This window comes from Homalodisca vitripennis, chromosome 4 (assembly GCF_021130785.1).
Source record: "Homalodisca vitripennis isolate AUS2020 chromosome 4, UT_GWSS_2.1, whole genome shotgun sequence".
Taxonomy (NCBI): domain Eukaryota; kingdom Metazoa; phylum Arthropoda; class Insecta; order Hemiptera; family Cicadellidae; genus Homalodisca; species Homalodisca vitripennis.
The window spans coordinates 175304551-175327201 of record NC_060210.1 but is presented as its reverse complement, the minus strand read 5'-3'; the positions used below and the strand labels follow the sequence as shown (position 1 = coordinate 175327201).

The following is a 22651-nucleotide window of genomic DNA, read 5'->3' as shown; positions in this document are numbered from 1 at the left end:
AATTATAAATAATTATGAAAACAATTGATTGATTTCCACTATTTAAATATTTGATGGTGGCATTTTAAGTATACTTACACTTTTCATCACCTCAATCCATTCTCCATGTCCTTTCTGGTATTCTCTAACTTTAATGGGATCAGATATAACTTTAACTAAGTCTCCAACAGCAAATGCATCTATTTTAGTGAGCACAGTTGGGTTGAAGGTCCATCTGTTGTTGCAGCCATCGTACGTAACCCGAATATCTCCTCGGTCAGTCACTCTATGCACCACACCAACCTGCCCAATAAACTGAAAATTGTCAAAAACAAGTGTTAGAAACACAAAATTTTGGAATGTTTTTTACATCAACAACTAAGAACTCATCTAGACCTGCTCAAATATTATCAATGAGCAACACGAAGAGACAGTGCTACACTTAACATTTTTAGGTCAAGAGAGAAACAAGCCTTTGATTATCCCTTCCTCTCTATCCTTAAGAAACATGAGTAAAACTAGAATATGTCTTTAACAATACTGAGATATCTATACAAAATTAAGAAAGGTGTATTGAGAAATTAATTTGATTATACAGAATGTTCAATACAAAAACATCAAACTTCTCTTTTACGTGATAATCATGTCCTATTTTGATTACCTATTTGTCTGTATATGTGAATGTTTCATAAAAATATAACTCATTTCAAAATAGTGGCTATATTTTAAATGTACAGGATTAACATTTTTCAAAAACCAACAGGTTCATTACGAAAATACCAAAATAACAATAACAAATTGGTATTTTCATAACTAAAGACTCAGATAAATATTTGTTACAATTTATACACAGTTAATACAAAAATAAGAATGTATGGCCTTGTTGTAGAGTAACATTATTTTGTAATCATATTAGTATGTAAGAACATGTGGCCATGATTGTATGTATTATTTAACGTGTATCAATAACTGGAATAGTGTTAGCGTGAGAAGAGTAGACGTTAGATAAGTAATAGATATACAACATTATCATTAACAAATTGTCACTGCTCACACAGCAATCTACAGATCATTAGCACTTTGGACAATGATATGTACAGAGCGATAATCGCTCTTAATGGGTTGTATTATTTAAGCCCTGCGAGGCGCAGTAGTAGTCATCAGTCTCCGCAGACTGCACAGTGAGGAACGGTCACGGTGTTGGGATCAGTCTCCGCAGACTGCACAGCGAGGAACCGGTCGCGGTAGTAGGCAGAATAGTTAGATGTTGGAATTGTGAAACATAAGTACCACAAAGTATAGTGTTAATAGTTTATTCTCAGTAGTAGTAATTTTATACAGGTGTTTTCATTTTACATGTTGTGAACAGAGTTGTGCCAAGTGACTATTTTCAATAAACTTATTATAACCCGATGTACCGAGTCATCTCTTGAGTTCCTACTCTTCAAGGTGAACATTGTTACGGGTTATCTTGCCACTCGGGTAGCCCGCTAACCGTCCCCGCAACAGCCTTCTTTTGTTTGTAGCACTGTCTACCGGCTTCATTAGCTATTAATGTATAATCAATTTTAGGCTATAAGAAATAAAATAAAGTCTGGAATGATCTTTTTGTCTTAATCTTTAGTTTTTTATGAATTTCAGTGAACTATGGCAAATAGTACCTAAAATGTCTGTATTGTAATTACAATAATTCATTTATTTTTCTCCCATGCATGCATATCAGCATAAAGTAATATGTTGGAGCAGAAATCTATAAAAGAAAACTCTTCTTATAAATAAAAATTATTTATAAAAATGTTTTTTCTTCTCTTAGGTCAAGAAGCTTAGAAAATTGCACCTAGTCATAAAGGACCTTTGCACTGCTTCCAGGATGAAGGGTATTTTGGATGGGTATGATTGGGAGTAGGGACTGCCTCCTGTCAGGATTCATGAGGAAAAGTTTAGGGCAATAATCTCAAGTCATGTCCCCTTGGAAGAAGGAAAAGCCAGCTCTGAACCAGCCTCTCCAATCAAAACAGGCAGGGGGTAGCACACCCTTATGTCTAGGTTGGCAAGAACTTTTGACTCTTAGGGAACAAATCCCCACCAATTCCAACAGTCATCTCCTGCAGTAGACTAGACCTATTGAATTACCCCTGCACCGTAGAATCTTAACATTTGCGGTTAGTGATGTGCCGCTCATGGACATCCATAAGGTTGCCTAGATTCAAGTGACACAACGGTTTTTTGCTGTACCGACTCTGGATTCAACTATAAGGTATAAACCAGCCAGAAGTGAACCCTACTGGGGAAATAAAATGTGTTGCTAAGCCCTAATCTCAAGAATGGCTCGACCAATTCAGCTAATTCTTTTTGTAAAATATTCTATGAAATCCGAGGAATGTTTAAATGAAGAAAAATATTGGAAAAGTTACTTAGAATATTTTGAAATTCAGAAAAAATTGTAATATTTATGTTTCATAATCCAAATTTTACCAAAACTAAATAGCTGTTGACACTTTCAAAATGTAGCTTAAACATCTGTTTACGTCTAAATTGTATAAAACATTAAGTATACAGTGCTTGATCAGTATTATAATACAGATAGTAAAGACCAATTTAATGTCTTAACTTTTACTCCAGATTGCACCATTGATGAACATCTAATGCATTGTAAATACTATTTAAATACTGTTATAAAACCAACCTTAATGAACAAAGCAGTGAATATTTTCACATAAGGTACTCCAAACTAGTAGGCTTACTTGACGTTTTGATGTGGCATTAAAGCACAGTGGCTTAAAGGACACGCAGTAAAATGAACAATAATATGCCTTAACGATCCATTCTTCCCAGAGTACAGTCAAGGAGTAACAACAAGACTTCTATAACGCAAAACCTTATATACGATTACTTTGAAATGTGCATGAATGTAATAAGGATTTCTTCCTTATACCGGAAATAGATAGGAGTTAGGTAGGATTTCCCTCTAGACTGTAGTAGGCTTCTCAGTCCTACGTATGTATGTGCATTTTCTTCATCGGGATAACAAGGCAAACTCAACTATGGCACTAGAAATATCTTACACGAAAAGTAGAAAGGAAATAAATTTTTTTAAGGTCAAAGCAAACCTTTTTGACCAAAGTACATTTCTGAGAGTTACATACTTACATAATATTTGATCGGGGCAATAAGTCAAACTCAACTGCAGCACCATAAGTGAGTTTAAAAGGTCCAAACATGATATAAAAAGTCAGGTTAAATTTTGATCCACTTAACCATGATTACTAAAGTTAGATGTACCAATGTATGCTTACTTACTTTAAAAAATTATCATGGGACTCCATCATAAGCGCTTTTACTTGTATAAGGCTTTTGATTTGGAAAATTGTGGGCACCAGCTAGTTTCTTAATATAAGCATTGAAAATAATTTAATTACTAAATTGTTAACTTACTTCTGCCATTTTGTCATTCCAGCCACCATGGTCCTTTTGCATTAACTTCAATGCATCTACTTCCATTACTACCTTTACACGATCTCCTACCTTAAATGTTAAATGCCGTGGTGGGCCATCACCACAAACTGCTTGATTTATTCTGTACACTTCCACAGCATGACCTGCAATCAGATTATTTTATTTTGCCAAACATTAACATACCTATTTAAACATAAACACTTTATCCTAAAGAAAATAGAAATTGACATACTAACTTGCAAGACAGCCAGTGTATGTTGATGAAAATACAAACAGTATAATATAAAACTGTTCAACAATGATATATGTACACAATTTTTTTAACCTTATCACATAGACCAGGTTGAAGTGGGAATCAGATGTCAAACTACTATACCTAAGAAAACAGTTTTATTTTTTTTACACACAAAACTTTTTGTTCCTGTGACAATTAAGTTCTATATCTATGTAAAAATTATTGGATTTAAGTCTTTTGACATACAAGTAGTTATGTATTTAATATAGAAAGATACAATACTTTCAGCATAGGTGGTGGAGAAAGTGGTTATTTCAGCTACTTCTTCCCCATCCACTTTTTTCACATGTTGTGTATATCTTTACTTGCATTATTATTATTTTGACTAACCAAAAGCTTTTAAACCAAGGAATTAAATCTTGCTAAACTACTAGGAATATATAGTTACTAACTGGCACAACTATGTTGTAAGCAATAAGAACAAATTAATATAGCTACTGATTGGAGTAGAGACTTACCCAAGATTGGTAAGTGGGCAGGGTAGTAGAATCCTCCCACAGCTTCCTCCACATATTTAAGGTCAACTCGACCATTGTGTCCGACTCTGTAAACATTGTTGTTCCCTGACGTCCATGTGATCTTGGCTACAGAGCGACTTGTTTCGTTATCCCAACCCTTGATGTCCACCACCCTCCCGGTGTGTCCAGATCCCCCATCTTGGTCTCCCCACTCCCAGTCAGTGCCGCGAATTACTTTAGCACCAATAAAAATTCCTCTGCTTTGAATCTTTGTACTTCCTTTGCGTGGTGTCATTTCAACACTGGAAATAATAATAAATTAACCTCAATAATATTAAAAATCACACCCATCAAAGTATTATACATTACAAGTTTTTAATAACAAACAGTACATAGATATTATACAAAATATATTAGTATTACTAATTTGTTATAACACTTTAGTCATGGTGAGAAGAAAATAAGTGTGTGAGTAAATAGGGTAGATCCATCAGTCCAAACTAATTACACTATATGATCTTCTAGCAAGACTTTGAGAATCTAAATTGTAAAATGTTGGGTCACCAGAGGAGTGGCTACAAGAGACATCTTGATTTTATTTGAACTATTTATTTCTATAATGTTTGCAGTACAATATTTTCATATATTAACATACCAAACTGCACTTATAGCTTTTACCAGTTCCCTCTACCACCAATAAAATATATAAAATATTTACATAGGCTTTAATGAGTCACAATTTAATTTGGTGGCTCTTTTTCTTGGGCATTTAAAAATATAAGCACATTATTTAAGCACATCATATAAGCAAAACGTTAATTTTAAAGGTCTTGATGCAAACAGTAACATGAGAAAATTTCAACAAGTGTAATATATAGACTGTGGTTACTTTAATGTTATTTTAATGAAGTATACTGTTTGTTATACTAGACATGGGCATATTTTGTATTTTACCTTCAACCTTGGTTTTAGTTTTTAACTTCTGAAGAGAAATTATGCACAAATGCAGGGAACGTAAAATTATTTTTTTTAATGGCAGTGGAAAACTAATAATTCCAAACCGGTGATATGCTGATGACCGTTCCGAATCGGAAAAGAATGTGATTTTGCCAGTTGATCGTCGATGAAGTTCTACTTTACTGGCAATATAAAGGTAACTGGTCCTAAAAGGGTTAACAATATGAGATATCTATAATATCTGGCTATAATCAAATAATATCTAAGAATAATCAGTAAATAGCTAATATTTGGTATCTTGAACACTCCTTTAGCAACTCCTACCAGTGAAGTTTAATAATAAATACATGTGTTTTTTTTTTAGGACAGAATGAGTTGTTTATACTTACCCAACTGCATTTGCTGTTTCAAATCTCTGAAAGACATGATTAAGGTCATGTTTATCTCCGTGATAGCAAGGACCACACAAGTCATAGTCATAACAACGAGTGCATTTATAACGTATCCCTGCAATGCCTTGAGCTCTACAGCCATCACAGATAATGCTAGCATGTTTTACACCTAGAAACATTTTAAAATCAATTACTGTACATAAACATGATAACGTATTAGAAATCAACAATAACAATGTTTTAGACATAATATAGCTATGGTGGAAGGGTTGATTTAAAGACAATGTTGAGCTTAGCTCCAGTTCAGTTTCTTCTTGGTGCACTGGCTGATATAAAACGCTGTCGCAGACTTGACTGCTGGTCATGTTCGTCTGAAGAGATCCCAAAAAGTTGAGGACAAAGGTGCTCAAAAACAAACTCTTTGCACCGTTCTGACACGAGCGACATCTAGACTTTAAAATACAGTGAAGAAGATACGTAAATACGTAATCTAGATGAAGAGGGATTCTCATTGTCTTATCAGGTGTACAATTGAGTGCACTATGATGTTTCTGACACGATCCTACACCACAACGGATCAACTGAGTTTTCTATACATACCGTAGCTACGGTGGGAAGGGTTGTTTCAATGTAAATGTTGAGTTTAGCTCCAGTTTACCTTCCTCATAGTGCAGCATCTGAAATCTGATGCAGCCGCAGACTTCGTCTAAAGAGATCTTTTACTTATCTCTTCAGATGAACGTGACTCCAGAATTCAGGAGTCAAGGCTGCTACACCATCAGATTTCAGACCCTGCTCTACGGGGAAGGTGAACTGGAGCTAAACTCAACATTTACACTTGTTTTTTCCTAATGGTTACTTCCTAAAATTGTTACTATATGTAGATCAGTCAGTGATAGTGGGTTTTGTATATTAGTGCTATAAAATTCAAAAATAAAATAATTTTAAGAGTTTTGTCTATTATATATATATATATATATATATATATATATATATATATATATATATACAGTACAAATAAATATATATATACAGTACTACAGTATAAGATTTGCTTGTTTGTTTCCTTAGATTCATTTATGTAGATTAGACAGAGATTTTATATTGATTGATATAAAATATATATATATATATATATATATATATATATATATATATATATATATATAATAAGTTTTACATTGTATTATATATATATGGCTCAATTTTGGGTACAACAGAAAATGAATATAAATTCTATTCTAATACAAACAAGAAAATCTTATACTGTAGTGCAGTCTAAATAATATAAATCAAATTCTGTTATTATGTGCTTCTATATTTCTATAAAAATTACAAAAAAATATTGAAAAAGTATTAAAATTGTATACTGGTACAATATCACGACACTTGAAATACAATACAAATGTAAATAAAGAGATTTATAAATCTATCAAAAAATGTAAAATTATTAGAGGATGAGTCAAATTTTGTTTTCAATCATGAAAATCTCTAGAAATTGAAACAAAAATTCTGTTGAGAATGAATAAAGATTATATTAAAAAATAAATGTAAAATCAAATTAAAAAGTGCAAATGCAGAATTCTTTTTTAGTAGAAATTTAGTATGAAATCATGAACGAAAATAGAAATTTTATTCTTGAAAACAGAGCCATTAACAATCTACATATACCAACATTTTAGTTTAGAAAGATTGAACTATGTGTATTAATTAAATTCAAAGTATTTATTGCACATTGGCATTTGAACAAATAAATAGGTAATACCAACAGGTGCATGATGAAGTTTAAATAAAGTATAACTAAAATACAAGCGTTGCAGTTGTACTGCATGTATTGTCTATATTGTACTATGTCTACGAAGAATATCAAAATCATCCTTATATTACATCGCCTTATAGTATGGTTTAACAATGAATAACTGCACATGTTTTTAATTTATTATTTACTTGTTTAGAAAAACTATCTTTCAGAATTTTATTTACACTGTACTAAGCTTTTTTTTGAGGAGGTTTTTAATACTATTTTGGAAATTATTATTCTTAAGCTCTTTTAGTGATAAAGGTAAACAATTATATTAAGTGAATTCCCATATATTGGACTTTTTTCAAATAAAGAAGTTTCATGAATTGGAAAAGCAAAAAGATTTTTTTGTCTAGTACTGTATTATTATTATGCTGATTTTTGTATTTGTCAAAGGTGTTTGGATTTTTATGCACTAAGTTCAACAATTCAAAAATATACAGACAGGGTGTCCCACAAGTAACCTGACAAACTTCTCAGGTGGTTTTCTCTCATCAAAATAATGAAAAAGTCATATAAACATATATCCGGAAACGCTTTGTTAGCGAGCTATGGCTAGCGAAAGATTTCACCCAAATTTCTAGGAAAGAACAGAAATAAAGCAAAACTGGTGGTTTTATGGTGTAAAGATGGTTGTTAAATTTATTAGATAAAATAAACTGAAAAATTGAATAAAATACGTCCCAGATCTGTAAGACCACCCAAAACTAAAATTATTTGCTTTCTCTGTTGTTACAAACTGAAACTAATTTAACTCTGATGTTAGAACATTTGCTCTAATATTAACATTGATTTTCATTACAACTAGGTATGTTCAACTCACCCACAAGACCCATAAAGAGAGAATTAAAGTGATCAACAGGTTTTTGAGTGTCACTAATTTTACTACCATTTATATATATATATATATATTACATTTTTTTCAGCTTTATTACTCTGAACAGCAAGCTCTCTTTTAACAATGGCCTATGTAGCGTTCAATTTTGCCATCATTTTAGATTTAGTCACAACTTTATTTTAACTTTTATATCATTCTTTACATAGTTTATAAAACTTAAATCTTTACTTTTTTGCTAATATATGATGTTGATGTTTCCTTTGTGAGAAAACCTTTATTCCTTCTGTTATTCACTTAATTTTTTTAACTTTGTCTAACTTAACAGTTATTAAATGTAAAGATTCACTCATAAAAATCAAAAATTTCTCAATAAAATATGTATAGTTTAAGTCAACAGAGTCAGAGAAAAAAAATTATTTAGTTCCCTTTCTGGAATTTTTTTTATTAGACCAAGTTTTCTTCACTATAAATTCTTACCTTTTAGTGGTTTTTTTCTGGTGTTTTATTGTTGGCAAAGAAATCAGAAGAGCATTATGAAAAGATAGGCCTGAATCTGTGTTTATAAGGGTTACCCTTCCAATTTAGGCTGGTTAACATGTTATCTATACAGCTTGTTGATTTGTCAGTTAACCTGGTCGGTTCTTTGTTATTTTAAATATATCCAAATTGTAATGCTAAATCTTGAAACTTTTCTGGGAACTTGTCATTTTTTAGTAAATTTATATTGAAGTCTGATGTAATTATAACTTATTTTTATTTTACATCCTTTTCAAGTTTTTGCATGAGAAGCTTTAATTTCTCTAAGTATGAATTGGTTATTAAATGACCAGGTGATCTGTATACTGTAATAAGTATACGTTTTCAGGAACATTTCCACAAAAACTCACATAGTAATGCTGTGATTCTTAGTGTTTTGAAACAGCGAAAGGGTTTTTCAGGTCGCCCAACTACTGTCTGTACAAATGAAAACCACGGAAGAGTGTTGCAGCAAGTGTTACAGTCACCGAAAAGAATCCTAATGCAAACTTCTCTTAAACTAAATATTAGCAATATGTCAATGCGAAGAATGTTCAAAAACATTGGTGGTTTTCCCTACTGGATACAAACTGGACAACCTTTGAACTGTAGAAACAAACTAGCCAGAGGTCAGTACTGTGCTTCAATGTTAGCAATATGCTATGAAGAACCTGAGTTTCTGAGTGATGTATGGTTTACAGATGAATGTCATGTGCACCTTAATGGTTTTATAAACAAGCAGACAACACATTTCCTTGGATCTGAACGTCCTGACATTGTTGTAGAGAGGCCACAGCATAGTAAACGTGTAACCATTTGGTACACTGTGTCTGGGAGGGGTATAGTGGGACCATACTTTTTTGAAGGCAACAATGGAGAGACTCTTACTGTAAATCAGTATTGATATAGGGCCATACTTGATTGTTTTGTGAGAGGCCTCAGGAGATTTTGTCGTGCACAAAACCTGCTGTTAAATTAACAGATTTTGCTTACTTTGAGTTGTATTTATTGGTAAAATCTATATGTAATGTTACTGTGTTTACTATAATAAAATATTACCATTTCAGTACTGTTTATTTAGACTAATACTGTACTTAACTCTTTTGAATTTAACTTATCATTGGTGTAACGGAAAAAATGTTTTTTTCACCTATTTTGTTTGCATTTGTAAACTTTCTTTTGGATATTGAATGATTTTTTATTCTTCTAATTGTTTAGTAAAAACTTGTTCATGATTTTCTATTAGCAGTAAGTTTCTAAAATTAACTTTATCTTGTCAAGTTTTTTAGTTATGCAGCTATGAATATTTATCTTTTTACTCTTGAGCGGTGACTCACTTCCGGTGATTTATTTAAATATTCTATGACTGAGGATCGGTAAAAAAATCATATAGACTTTGACTACACACAGTAAAACATCTTTATCTGCATTTCAGAAATAATTTTTCTACAGTTATCACATATTTTCATATCACAGCGTATTTCTGAAACCTAAAGAGCACATCTATTCTCTTACAGTCATAGGGATGTTGTACAAGTTTTGTGATTTTTTGTTAAAAAAAAAAGTGAATGGGACATATTTTGGGTTTATCAAAAACCAGAAGAAAAAACGCCTATAGCATAGTTCTAAGAATCTTAAACAAAAATAGAGCTTCTTTCTAACAATACAAATAAAAGTTTTGTAAGCCTTCACAATAGAATTAACACTACTTAGATATTGCACATATCTGCGTTGACATGAAAGAAGAAGCAGCCAGTTCACAGTTGTACCTCGCTTTCTTCTACTTGGACAAATGAAACAAACATTTGGCATTAGAGTTAATGAATCAATTTATTCCATTCTACATGGATATTCTACAGTGACTTATTGGACATATGTTATTTGGATAATTTAAACAGAGGATAGTTTGTAATACATCCTACAATTGGCCATTTGAAACTCGGACCAGTAAAATGCTCCTAGTAATTTTGGTTTTGGTAGTAGTATAATGCCTGTTGTCTGAATAAGAATATATACATTAAATTAAATTCATTTTCTATAACCTTTCATGATTCAAAAATCTAAACAGATATTAGACACTCACAATTTTTTTCAAACCTGTTATAAAACAAGTTTAATTATTTAAAAAAATTTGTAATTTCTTCTTGAATTTTGAAATTTAATTAATTTACATCTATGTTTTTTCAGCCAATATAGCTCGTTAGCTTAACCAATCATGGTTTCTGTAATTTTGAGAAACATCTGGAAACACCTTCTGAATAAGTTCATCTTTTGATCGAGTTAACTGACAAAAACTTTGAGGAAAGTTAATGAGTGGGGAAGACATGTTTGGAAAAGTCACATTGCTGTTTTTACAGTCCTCTTAATGTTGGTGCTAATTGAAGTATAAATAATAGTTTTCTATGAAATTTTGTGAAGTGGTTGAGTTTTAAAGAGTGAATGTTTTAAACCTTCAGGTATCAATTTTTGTTCTGTTTAATTGTTTTATAACTGTAATAATATTGAACACTCCTTGACTAACCTGAAAATTGAAGAAGATTTTAAGAACTATCACAGAATAATTTTATTTATAGACAAATCAACATTAATATTTCAAATACTACTAAATTATTTAGACACCTAGATCATAAACAAGTATTAATATAGACTTTCACCTGAATGGAATAAGGTTGTTATTATAACATGTGTTTTGTCCTATCTTGATTGTGGACAAGTACTAGTTTGAAGGAACCTGAGTGACTCTTATCTGCAAGTCCTTGATAGCTCAGTTGGCTAGATCAGAGTACTGTCAAACTTCACTATCAGGATCAGTGGTTCAAATCCCGCCAACGGCCCAAACTTTTTGCTTACTGATTTTAGTTGTAGTTAATGAAAAAAAAAATCAATAAAAGTCAGGAAATATTTTTTGTACATATTTCAACATTTATAACATTTATTTTCAATTTATAATTATATTTTATAATTAATATTGAATTATAAAATTCTACTGTTTCCTCCATGGCATCTAGAAACAGATGAAAATATAAATGATTGCTCCAAGTGTGGAAGATATGTCCGGCATGGGGGTGTATTTTGCACAGGGTTGTGTAAAAGTTGGGTACACTTGAGATGTATAAACCTGGCATATTCTGCAGTTAAAGACTTAAAAAAAGAAGAATTAGAAAAATGGAAATGTCCGGTTTGTCAGCAAGAGTCCACTGAAGAACCTGTAAATAGTCTTAAAGATGTTGAAAACTCCGACTTAGAGCTATCCTTGTCCCTTGCTGCTGACATTGGAAATGCCCTTCTTCATGAAAATGAGGATTTGAAACAGGAGTTGCATAACATAAAAAACAGTAAATCATCTCGTGAACTAGAGCTTGAGGATAAGATTATGCAAAAAGAAGAGGAAATAGAAGAATTAAATAAAAAATACAATCTAATGGAAAAACAACTATACGAGGAAAATACTCGCTTAAAGGCTAGGTTGAAGACTGAGCAAACTCAAAAAGCCGAGCTAATCATACTATGTGATCAAGAAAAGGAGGAATACAGAAGGGACATTCAGAACTCTCAAAATCAATGCAAACCATGTAAAATATACCAGGAGGAAGTGTCCAAAATGTTGTCCTCAATTAAGAGCCTAGAGGAAGTCATTGAGGTGCTGCAGAAAGACAATGTTGATCTACAAACTAAACTAAAAGCCGACGAGAAATATGTGTCAAAATGTCTCAAATGCTTCCCTCCTGTTTCCAACAAGGTTCAGGCCCATACTCAAGGATCAGACCAAGGTTTTAATAAGGTTGTTTACAAAAGAGGTCGTTCAGTGGCACAGGAGAAACCTCCAACATTGGATAACATAACGAAGAGTTCTTTTACGACCCAAAATCCCTTTGCAGCTCTTTCTCACATAGATGACGATCTAGAAACTAGCATCACAAACACTGATGACAAAGCAAGAGCTGGGGAAGTCACTCTGCCAAGAATGTTGCTTTGCACTGATAGCCATGGTAAAGACCTAGCATGGTATATCAATAAACACAAACATCCATACGATGCAATTGGTTTTGTAAGACCTGGCGGCAGAGCTAGTCAGGTTTTGGATCATAAAAACATTGATGGGGAGGAGTTGAAGAACAAGGATATTTTGGTGATTTCCTGTGGCACTAACGATGTATCTCATAATGAAGCGCACCTAGCCATTGACGCCATTACTAGCACCTTAAAAAGATATAGTACAAAAAGAATCATTCTGGTTGACCTTCCTAACCGGTATGATTTGTTGGACTGGTCTTGCGTAAACAAGGAAACTAAGAAAACTAATGTAGTCCTAAAGAACATTTGCGATGGTTTCAGTAATGTCACTCTTGTGGAAGCCAGCAAAGCCACTAGGGACCTCCACACAAGGCATGGTATCCACCTAAATCGTACGGGAAAGCTGTGGTTGGTGAGCAAGATATGTGAGGCGGCGAGAGAGAAAGCTGATTCACCGTCACTCCCATCTGAGGAACCGAGCAACAGCGAGCAGCCTGCAACAGTAGACAACACACCAGGAAGCCCTCAGCAGTCAGTAGTACCTGGGTCTACAGCGGGAAACTTACCAATGGCAGTCCAACACCTGATGACCTAGTGTGCAACAACAGTGATGATGTAAATTCTGTATATAATTTTAAGTCTAGTTTAAGTCACAAACTGGTTCATTTGAAATCAAATAACACCAAAACTGTAAGCATCATGCATTTAAATATCCAGTCAATAAGGAACAAGTTAAATGAGTTAGCTGTTATTTTAGATGAAGCCAATTGCGACATTGTCCTTATTAATGAGCACTGGCTGCACAAAATGGAAGTCTCCTTGTATGTTCCTGTAGGTTTTAATTTAGCTGCTGCCTTTTGCAGAGAAAATGCTTATGAAGGTGCTTCTATTCTTGTTAATGACAATATTGCTTTTGAGGTGATTGATATCGCCCATTTAACCCAAATTGGTTTACTTGAAGCTGTTTGTATACATGTAAATATTTGGAATGTAATTTTTATATCTGTATATAGGACTCCTAGCTCTATGTGCCAAATGTTTTTGGCTAATCTTGATAATCTCTTATGCTTTATTCAAAGAAAAAAGCCTAAATGTAAAATTGTATTAGGGGGGGATTTTAATATTGACATTCTAAAGAGTGGAGAGCAAGACACTGTAATGTTTGTAAACCTTCTAAAATCATTCAATCTTTACTGCGTAAATAAACTCCCAACAAGAAATAACAGTTGTATTGACAATATAGCTACAGACTTAGATAATAATTTGTATAAAAACCGCTTATGGAAGGAGAGAATCTCAGACCATTCTATTGTTTATTTTGAATTCACTGCTCCACTTACTGTTCCCCAAACTGTTAAAATCTCTTATAGGAAGCTAAGTGATGAAACATTGCAAGAATTCACAGAAATAAGTTCTTTATTAAATTGGAACTTGTTGTATAACATAGAAGATGTAGATATTGCATATGACTATTTTTTAAGTAAATTATCAATAGTATACAATAACAGTTGTCCAAGAAAAACTAAAAATGTTAAACAGAGAAATCAAAGTAAGAATAATACTTCTTGGTTTGACAGTGGCTTAAGAAAAATGAGAAGCACGGTAATTATGTTACAGGATTTGCTAAAAATTCCTCATTACAAAAACAATATATTACTTAAGAAGTGTTACATTGCCAAAAAGAAGTTTTACAGGAGTAAAATTAAAGAAGCAAAAATCTTGCATAATGAGAACATATTAAAAAATTCAAAGAATAAATGTTCAGCCGCATGGAAAATAATAAAGTCTGAGGCTGGTAATTACTATAAACGGGAAAATCCAATACCACCTATTACAGCTGAAGAATTTAATAACTATTATATTGGCATTGGGAAAAATGTAGTTGATAGTGCTAAGGCAATTAATAAGAATAATATTAGTCATTTTTCCTTTCTAAGTAATGTTGAACAGCCTCCAGGAAACTTTTACTTGAAATATGTCAGCGAGCTTGATGTACTTAAGGTAATAAGATCATTAAAACCCTCTAACAGTGAAGATGTGTTTGGTTTTAGTAACAAAGTTATCAAACTTATTGCTGATGCTATTGTTAAGCCATTAACATTTTTGATCAATCTTTCATTTCACTGTTCTAAATTTCCAGATTGCTTAAAAAAGTCTAGGAGTATACCTCTTTTTAAGAAAGGTAATAAATCATGTATTGACAACTATAGAACAATATGTATTGTATCTGTGTTTTCAAAAATAATGGAGTCATGCATTAAGAACCAACTGTTAGAATTCTTTGATCTATATAACATTTTAAGTAATAGCCAATTTGGCTTTCGTCCTGGTCGATCTACAACTAAAGCTCTAAATGAAGTTGTAACTAATATCATAAATAGCTTTGAGAACTGTGAATATGTTAATATGACTCTTGTGGATCTCAGTAAGGCCTTTGATAGTATATCACATGAAACTCTACTGAGTAAACTGAAATACTATGGTATTGATGATAAACCGTTGCACTTCCTTAAAACTTATCTTTGTGGCAGATTACACAAAGTCTCAGTGGCCGGTTCAGAATCCTCATTTCAGGAGGTCCTTGCTGGGGTTCCACAGGGGTCAGTTTTGGGCCCACTCTTGTTTATTATGTATATAAATGATCTGCCAACCAATATTCCATGTAAGACTATTCTATATGCAGATGACACTTCTTTTTTAGTTACTGGCAAAGTTTTCCAAGAAGTGGAAGCACAAAGTGACCGAGTGATGGAAATTGCAAACTCGTGGTTTGATGTCAACCATCTTAAAGTCAATGGGGATAAAACTGAAACAATTTGTTTCACATTAAAAAAGTTGCACATAGCAGAGAGCTGTATTAAGCCAGTGAAATTACTTGGAGTAACATTAGATCAAAAACTATCATGGGAAGCTCAAACTAACTCAGTAATTTCTAAACTATCTAAGGCTTGTTTTCTGTTACGTAAATTACAAAACTGTGTTGGTAGAAATATGTTGCTCTCTTCTTATTTCAGTGACTTTCACTCACACTTACTTTATGCCTCAATGCTCTGGGGTAACAGTAGGGGTGCCAGTCAAGTTTTTGCGTGGCAAAGAAAGGCAGTAAGAATTTTAGCCAATTTGGGTTATCAAGATGATTGTAAACAATGCTTTATTGACTACAATATAATGACTGTTCCTGGTATTTTCATATTTCAAAATGTAATATATGTAAAGGAGAATTTTGAAGACTTTATCTGCTTTGATGAAATTCATGATTATGACACTAGGGGAGCTCGGGATATTGTTGCACCTTCCTCTAGACTTAGGAAAACATTAGTTAGCCATAAATATTTACAAATTAAATGTTTTAACAAATTACCTCAAACGTTTAGAAGCTTAGAACTTCAACCATTCGCAGCTAAACTGTCGAACTGGCTTATAAGTAAGGCATTTTATTCCCTTGAAGAATTTTTTGCTACGAATTGTTACCTTCCTTAGGCCTGGAATGGAGTTGTTGATTAGTTGTAATTTAATTCATTGTTTCAACTATTTATTTTGTTATGTATTTACTAATACTACAGTTACATTTTTTTAAATTGACAAATACACTGTACGAATTAGTTCAATATATTATATCAGTTAATGACATTCAAATAAACTAAGTAGCCTTATAACATTTTTATTTATTATATTAGTTATATTGACGTTGTCTATAGCAATTGTAATATTGACAAATGACAATAAAGATATTCTGATTCTGATTCTGATTCTGCAGCCAATCAACATGTCTATAGGAAATTTGCTGTTACCAATGTCAATGAGTTGTTTAGAGAATATGTTTCCAGATTGGTCATTTTGCAACTCGACACGCATATGCTTGCTTAAATGAAGTACTTTGACATGTTTCCACAAATTGGAGGAATTTAGACATGCATTGAGTTCATCAGCTGGTGTTAATCGTGGAATCACTGGCAATGTTTGACGAAAATCTCCTGCTAATAAAATCATTGTACCACCAAATCGGTTATGATTGATCCGTAGATCTTTTAAGGTTCTGTCTAAAGCATCCAAAGATTTTTTATGTGCCATCATGCATTCATCCCAAACAATCAATTTACATTGCTGCAAAACCATTCCGGAGTTCTTCGAAATATTGCAGGTTGGAAATTCATTGCTTTGCATATTTAATGGCAATTTAGTGCTGAATGGGCTGTTCGACCACCTTCAAGCAAAGTTGCTGTGATTCCTGACGAGGCGATTGCAAGTGCAATTTTATTTTGTGAGCGAATTGTTGCTAATATTAATGAAATTAAAAAAGTTTTTCCTCTACCACCAGGTGCATCTAAGAAGAAAATCCCTCCAGTTTCATCTTTTTTACTTTCATAAGAGTATTAAATACATACTTCTGTTGTTCACTCAACAGTGGAAGATTTCTTTGAATTAATTCTTTCAAAGTGTTGAGATCATACAGTTTTTCTCAATGCAACTCTTGGTTAAAAGCATCATGCATTGGACAATTGGGCGCAGCCAGGCCTAATTGAATTAATAGTTTGTTTGACATCATCAAGCACATGTCCTCAATTGAAATCAATGCTTCGTTGTAAATTTCTTCACTGATTTGTATATTTGGATTTCCCTTTCTATTCCATATTTGATACAAAATATCATTGCACATATAATCTTTGTACTTGATCCACAAATCAATTAGGTTTGATGAGAAGCATGTAGATATGATTATAGAAAACAATGTTCGTATTTTGATGAACGTATGATGATATTACAGCATCATTGAGAGTTTGATCCCAATGAGCGTCATTTTCTAGCAATTGCAAACGTTTTACAGGCTTCTCTGTAAGATCACCATCAACAGTTCGTAAATGTTGGAATGATGTTGGGCCATGTACATTGCACGCTAATAGCAGTCGTAAATAAAAACAATAATCATTGCTTGAATGTACCGAATAAATTCAACCAATCGCATCGGTGGAATACACATCTGGGTATCCTGGAATTGGTTTTCCTTGTTTCCGTTGTATAAATCTCCTTGAGGATTGATTCCAAGTATATTTTGGCATTTCAGAATATAACAATGTTTATGCAAAATCATCGTTTTGGCATGTCTCAAAAAACTAGTTAATGTAGTAGATGGTGGCTGAGCAGCTCTTTTTACTGCATTCTGTGCGGTAAAATACACTCTTTGTCCATTTTCTAAATGCACAGCTAAGTGAACAACAGAAGGGTGTCTCTCATGAACAGGAAAAGAAAATATTCACCAAACTGCTTTATTAATACTAACATAACATAAATAAAAAAACTTAAAATAACAAAACAATTTTGGTAACGTGGTTTGTGTTTGACTGATGTAATGACGTGAAAACTGATGCATTTTAAAGTAAATCAAAAGAAATAATATCGCGAACCAACCAAATTGAAAATCAGTACTAATGATCTATTACATTTTGTGACTATTCAATTTGGTCGGCGATATCACTTTTGTTGAGTTTCGGAATGCAACATTAAATCTTCCAAAGATTTATTCTGTGCACCAACGCACACTGTTTTGATAGATATGATTGAATTTGAACTTTGTATAACGGTAATAAAGTGCAAATTGACTCTTTGATGTTAGGAACATTTATCTACATTGTTTAGACAACGTTTGTATAGGAAAACGAAAAGGGCTGTTTTTAGGGGTTTTCCGGCAATTATTCAAAATTTTCTCACCGTAAAAACCATCCTTGAACTTTAACGAACATTTAGAAAAAGAATTGGCCAAATTGGTCCAGGCGTTGTTGAGTTATGCGCTTACAAACACATTTTGCGATTCATTTTTATATTATAGATCAATAAACATTGAATCGCAAAAATTATACAATTTAATGTAAATAAAAGTCGTTTGACAGGTATTTGGTCTTCCGATCATATGTTAGTTTGCTTATTTAAACGCATATGTGACAGATACGGCCAAATACAAAATAATTGAATCGGAAAAAGTAAGCGCTCTGTGGTGTAATGGTAGCACATTCACCCGGCAAGTGAGAGATCCGGGTTCGACTCCCGGCGGAGCAAGTAATTTTTGCGATTCAATGTTTATTGAAATTAAATAAGGCAATTGCCATTTATACAATTTAATATATTATAGATCATGTATTTTAGTTAGAATCAAACAAACTATGACTTTTTAATTAATTAATGTAGGTTTAATAGCACCAGTATCTGCATAAATACCATTTCATATTGGCTAAATTAATCATAAGTACTACGCTGCTCAAACATAGTTTAAATCAAGTTTAATTACTTTAAATTATCTGAAACAAATACATTTCTTTTACATACAAAATTACCTTCACTATAATACAATTTAAAAAGCCTAAAACATAATTCAGTTCAGCACTATTGCTGCAAATTGATTCTAAGTAAAATCATGGGTTTGGTGTTTGACTAACGGCGGCAAGTACAATGACAATGTACATATGTTCTTTGTGTCACAAGGTGTAGGAACGTTTATCCTCGAAAATAGTAAAAAGTAAGTAAGTTACATTGTTTTGTTTGGAACATTTCATAAATATAAATAACATATTAGTTTTTTCTTATTTATCATTAATGTATTAATTTTAAGATTTAAAATCAGAAAAATTATTTTTTTATTCGAAATACCTATTACATAATTTAGTTAGACATTTTGTTTTCAGAATTTGTTAGATGGTCATGAATACTGACGATTTGATACTCACGAATATCGAAGATTCTGTGCGGTACTTTGGGATTATACCGACCACACCCAGACATGAATCGTTATTTCACATTTCGTTTCTACTGATTACTAGATTAGCGTAGAACAATATTTCGTCAATATAAAACAGGAATTGTCTTATCGCACACACCTCCCCATCCTCAGACAGAGGTCAAAGTCGAGCGTCTAGTAGATAACGTGATTGCAGAGTCTCGCCGCCCGTTCAGCTGGTGCATCGCTTTGTTGTACTTCCGTGTTTTACCTCTACATTTCTCCAAACACAAAAATTCAACAAAAACAAACATTTACCAAACTAAACTTTTTATTAAAAAAACACTCAAAACTTGTTTTTATTCTTGATCACATTCCGCCACCCAAAATGCGAGTGCCTCCGGCCATCAGCGCGGGCTTCGGCAGCACCTTCGGTGCTGCCCCCGCGCTGATGTCGACGAAAGAAAAACATCCCTCGAGATAGTACCTATCAGTAAAATATCAAATTCTAGAGGGGCTAATCAGAAATATAAATTGAATTGTAATGGAAAGGCAATGATGTACCGTGCAAATCACGTGATGCCGCGCGGCCTGCCGTAATCAGGATTCTCGAGAAAGATAAGATAACAGCGACAACAATACCGATCACAATACCTGGAAATGCTTGTAAGTTTGTAATTTTGTAATTGAAGAGTTGTTTTTTCGTTCTATCATGTTTGTTTCTATAAATTTCTATTTTTGTGTTCTTCATACTGGTGTGGTCGGTATAATCCCAAAGTACCTTCTGTGCTCATGAATATCGAAGATTCTGTGCTCATGAATATCGATGATTCGATGATTTTATTGTAGTGGTGGTCACTTATTATAGGCCTACTACAGCTGTTATTTTTAACTGATAATTTGGCTCCCTGATTCCATTGTGGTGGTAGCTACTTACTATACTATAGCCAAATATAAAATTAGCTTACCAGCTTGAGCATTGTCCAAAACTCTCAAGTCATAAGATCCTTTGTAGCCAGCTCGGTAGTTAGTTTTGTCCCCATTATCCCACTGAACAAAAACAGTTTGAGATACTTTAGTTCCTGATTTACCCACTTCAACCACTGTTCCAACATGACCTTCTCCTCTATCTTGTTCATCCCATGCCCAATCAGGACCTCTCACCACTCTTAACCCTACAACTAACATAGTTATTTAACCTTACTTTGAAGTAATTATATTAATTTTTTTCTAAAACAAATTGATATTGATAGAAGAGTCCACTCATAACCTTGTTTCACTGAGTTTCACTGACATAAAGTTACTCTTGCACTACTCTAATAAAAATGTATTTAAAATATTCCTGCCAAATTAGCTAATTTACAGATATATGTTTCAAAATATGGTACATTAAATTAAATTAAATCGTTCAAACATTTTTGGAAAAAATCTTAATACTTCAAAATCCCTGTGTTGTCATTCTCTAGCAGTTTTGACATTTCTTTTTTTCCTTCCTTACTGCGTTTTCCCCGTATATCTATCTGGTATCAGTGGTTTTCCTCATCAGTACAAAAACAGCTGATAATCTACAAGCACATAATTCACTTGCAATGTCGCCAACCAATTCGATTACATCAACGGAAAATACACAAAATTAATTCGATTTTTCAGATTAAATTAACTTACACGTTTGGTTATGTAAAGTATATAAGATGTTGTTTCGAATGGTAAACATAGTTTTAGCTATTTTTATAACATAAAGTCTATTTAAGAGTTAAATATAACACATAATACAGAAAATACTAGTTAATCAAACTCAGAGATACAACTCTAAATCCAACTGTAGGATTCAACTGTATATATTTGTTTATGTTTTCTGTAGTATATCAGACTATTTACGTAAATATACTTAGCAGTTTTAATCTATTTCAATTTAATACAATTTTTACTAGTTTTGGTAACCCCCTTTTAGCACCACGGTCCGATACACCGGGTCACCCTACGCCTTCGAAAATGCCACGATGCGATATGTCACATCGCTCGTTTTTATTTTTATCTTCGTAATTAAGACCGCCCAAATAAATTGATATTATATGAATCGACTGACAAGGAAACTGACTATGGAGGAAATATTTTCGTTACTTTGGACTTTTTAGTCTTTGGACGGCAGCCTTGTACGTTTTGCTGTTGGTCTGTGCCCAGCTGTCATGACTCCGATTGGTGTTTCTATAGTAATCAGATTTATGACCCAGGAACCGTTGATGAAACTGATAAAAACAGTGATCTGGTTGCACCAAGTACTTTTGGGCACCAACGAAAAACGACCTCCAGGTAGGCCAATAATTAACCCTGACCTGTATTACATAGGCCTAGTTGATGGCGCAGATGAGATTAAGCCAAAAATTTTTGGCAAACGGTAAAAGAAGGAAATAATGTAGGCTACAATCACGAATTCGATGAAACATCAGGACCTGAACATTGTCTCCATGAACCTGTGATTCTAATGAAATTAAGGGTGTCATTGCCGCTATCATGAATATGGGAACAATAAAAAAGCCTACTATTTGCAGTTACTGGTCAACATTAGATGAGTTAGCTACTCCGTGGTTATCTAAAATGTTTAGCAGTAATCGATTTGAGTCTATACTCCATTTTTTCCATTACCGACAACAAGACACTTACGAAGCCTATAACTCCAGGATATGAAAATTGTGTTTTTAAAATAATCTTTATTTATTTTATTTTATTTATTTTCAAATTATGTTGCCTTACATTATTAATTTAATTGAAAATTTACTTAAAAACAAAACAAACTTCTTGAAATTATATCTAAAAATAAAAAAGTTATAATGGTTAATGTAAAACTATGCATGTTGACTAAAATAGGCGTTTTTGGCCATAACAACCAAATAAGTGATAGCGCTGTTATGTTTAAACCAGCGCTTTTACGCAACCAGAACAAGGCGAGCAAGTACGAGCCCCTTGGAAGAAGTTCAGTTAATACAGGCAAATCCTGGTATGCTCTCGTCAACTCCTAGATGGATGGCAAAACCCCATGTCGATAAGATATCTTTGCCGCAGCACCTGAAGCGGTTATAACCGCGAATCAAGGCCAATGTAAATTTGAAGACCAAGTGCTTGAGATTGGAGAAACTAGTTCTCCGCATTAAGACCAACAAGTTTCACTTGAATTGTCAAATGACTCGGGCGAAGAACTTAAAGATCCGACAAAGGTCATGGACCATACAATAAATCATAAG

The 22651-nt window shown here is 33.0% G+C and overlaps 1 protein-coding gene across 2 annotated transcripts in view; it reads right to left on the bottom strand.

The window, feature by feature from the left end:
• LOC124360701 (E3 ubiquitin-protein ligase MIB2) overlaps window positions 1–20918 on the bottom strand; it is a 103588-nt gene extending 82670 nt beyond the window's left edge. For both annotated transcript variants that reach the window (XM_046814529.1, XM_046814530.1), the window contains exons 1-5: window positions 20381–20918; window positions 5535–5706; window positions 4189–4490; window positions 3415–3578; window positions 79–294 (exon numbers count right to left, since the gene is read on the bottom strand). In XM_046814529.1, the coding sequence (XP_046670485.1) occupies window positions 79–294; window positions 3415–3578; window positions 4189–4490; window positions 5535–5706; window positions 20381–20600 (1074 nt within the window). In that variant the 5' untranslated portion in view covers window positions 20601–20918. The remainder of the gene's footprint in view (window positions 1–78; window positions 295–3414; window positions 3579–4188; window positions 4491–5534; window positions 5707–20380) is intronic.
• Between the last annotated feature and the right edge of the window lie 1733 nt (window positions 20919–22651).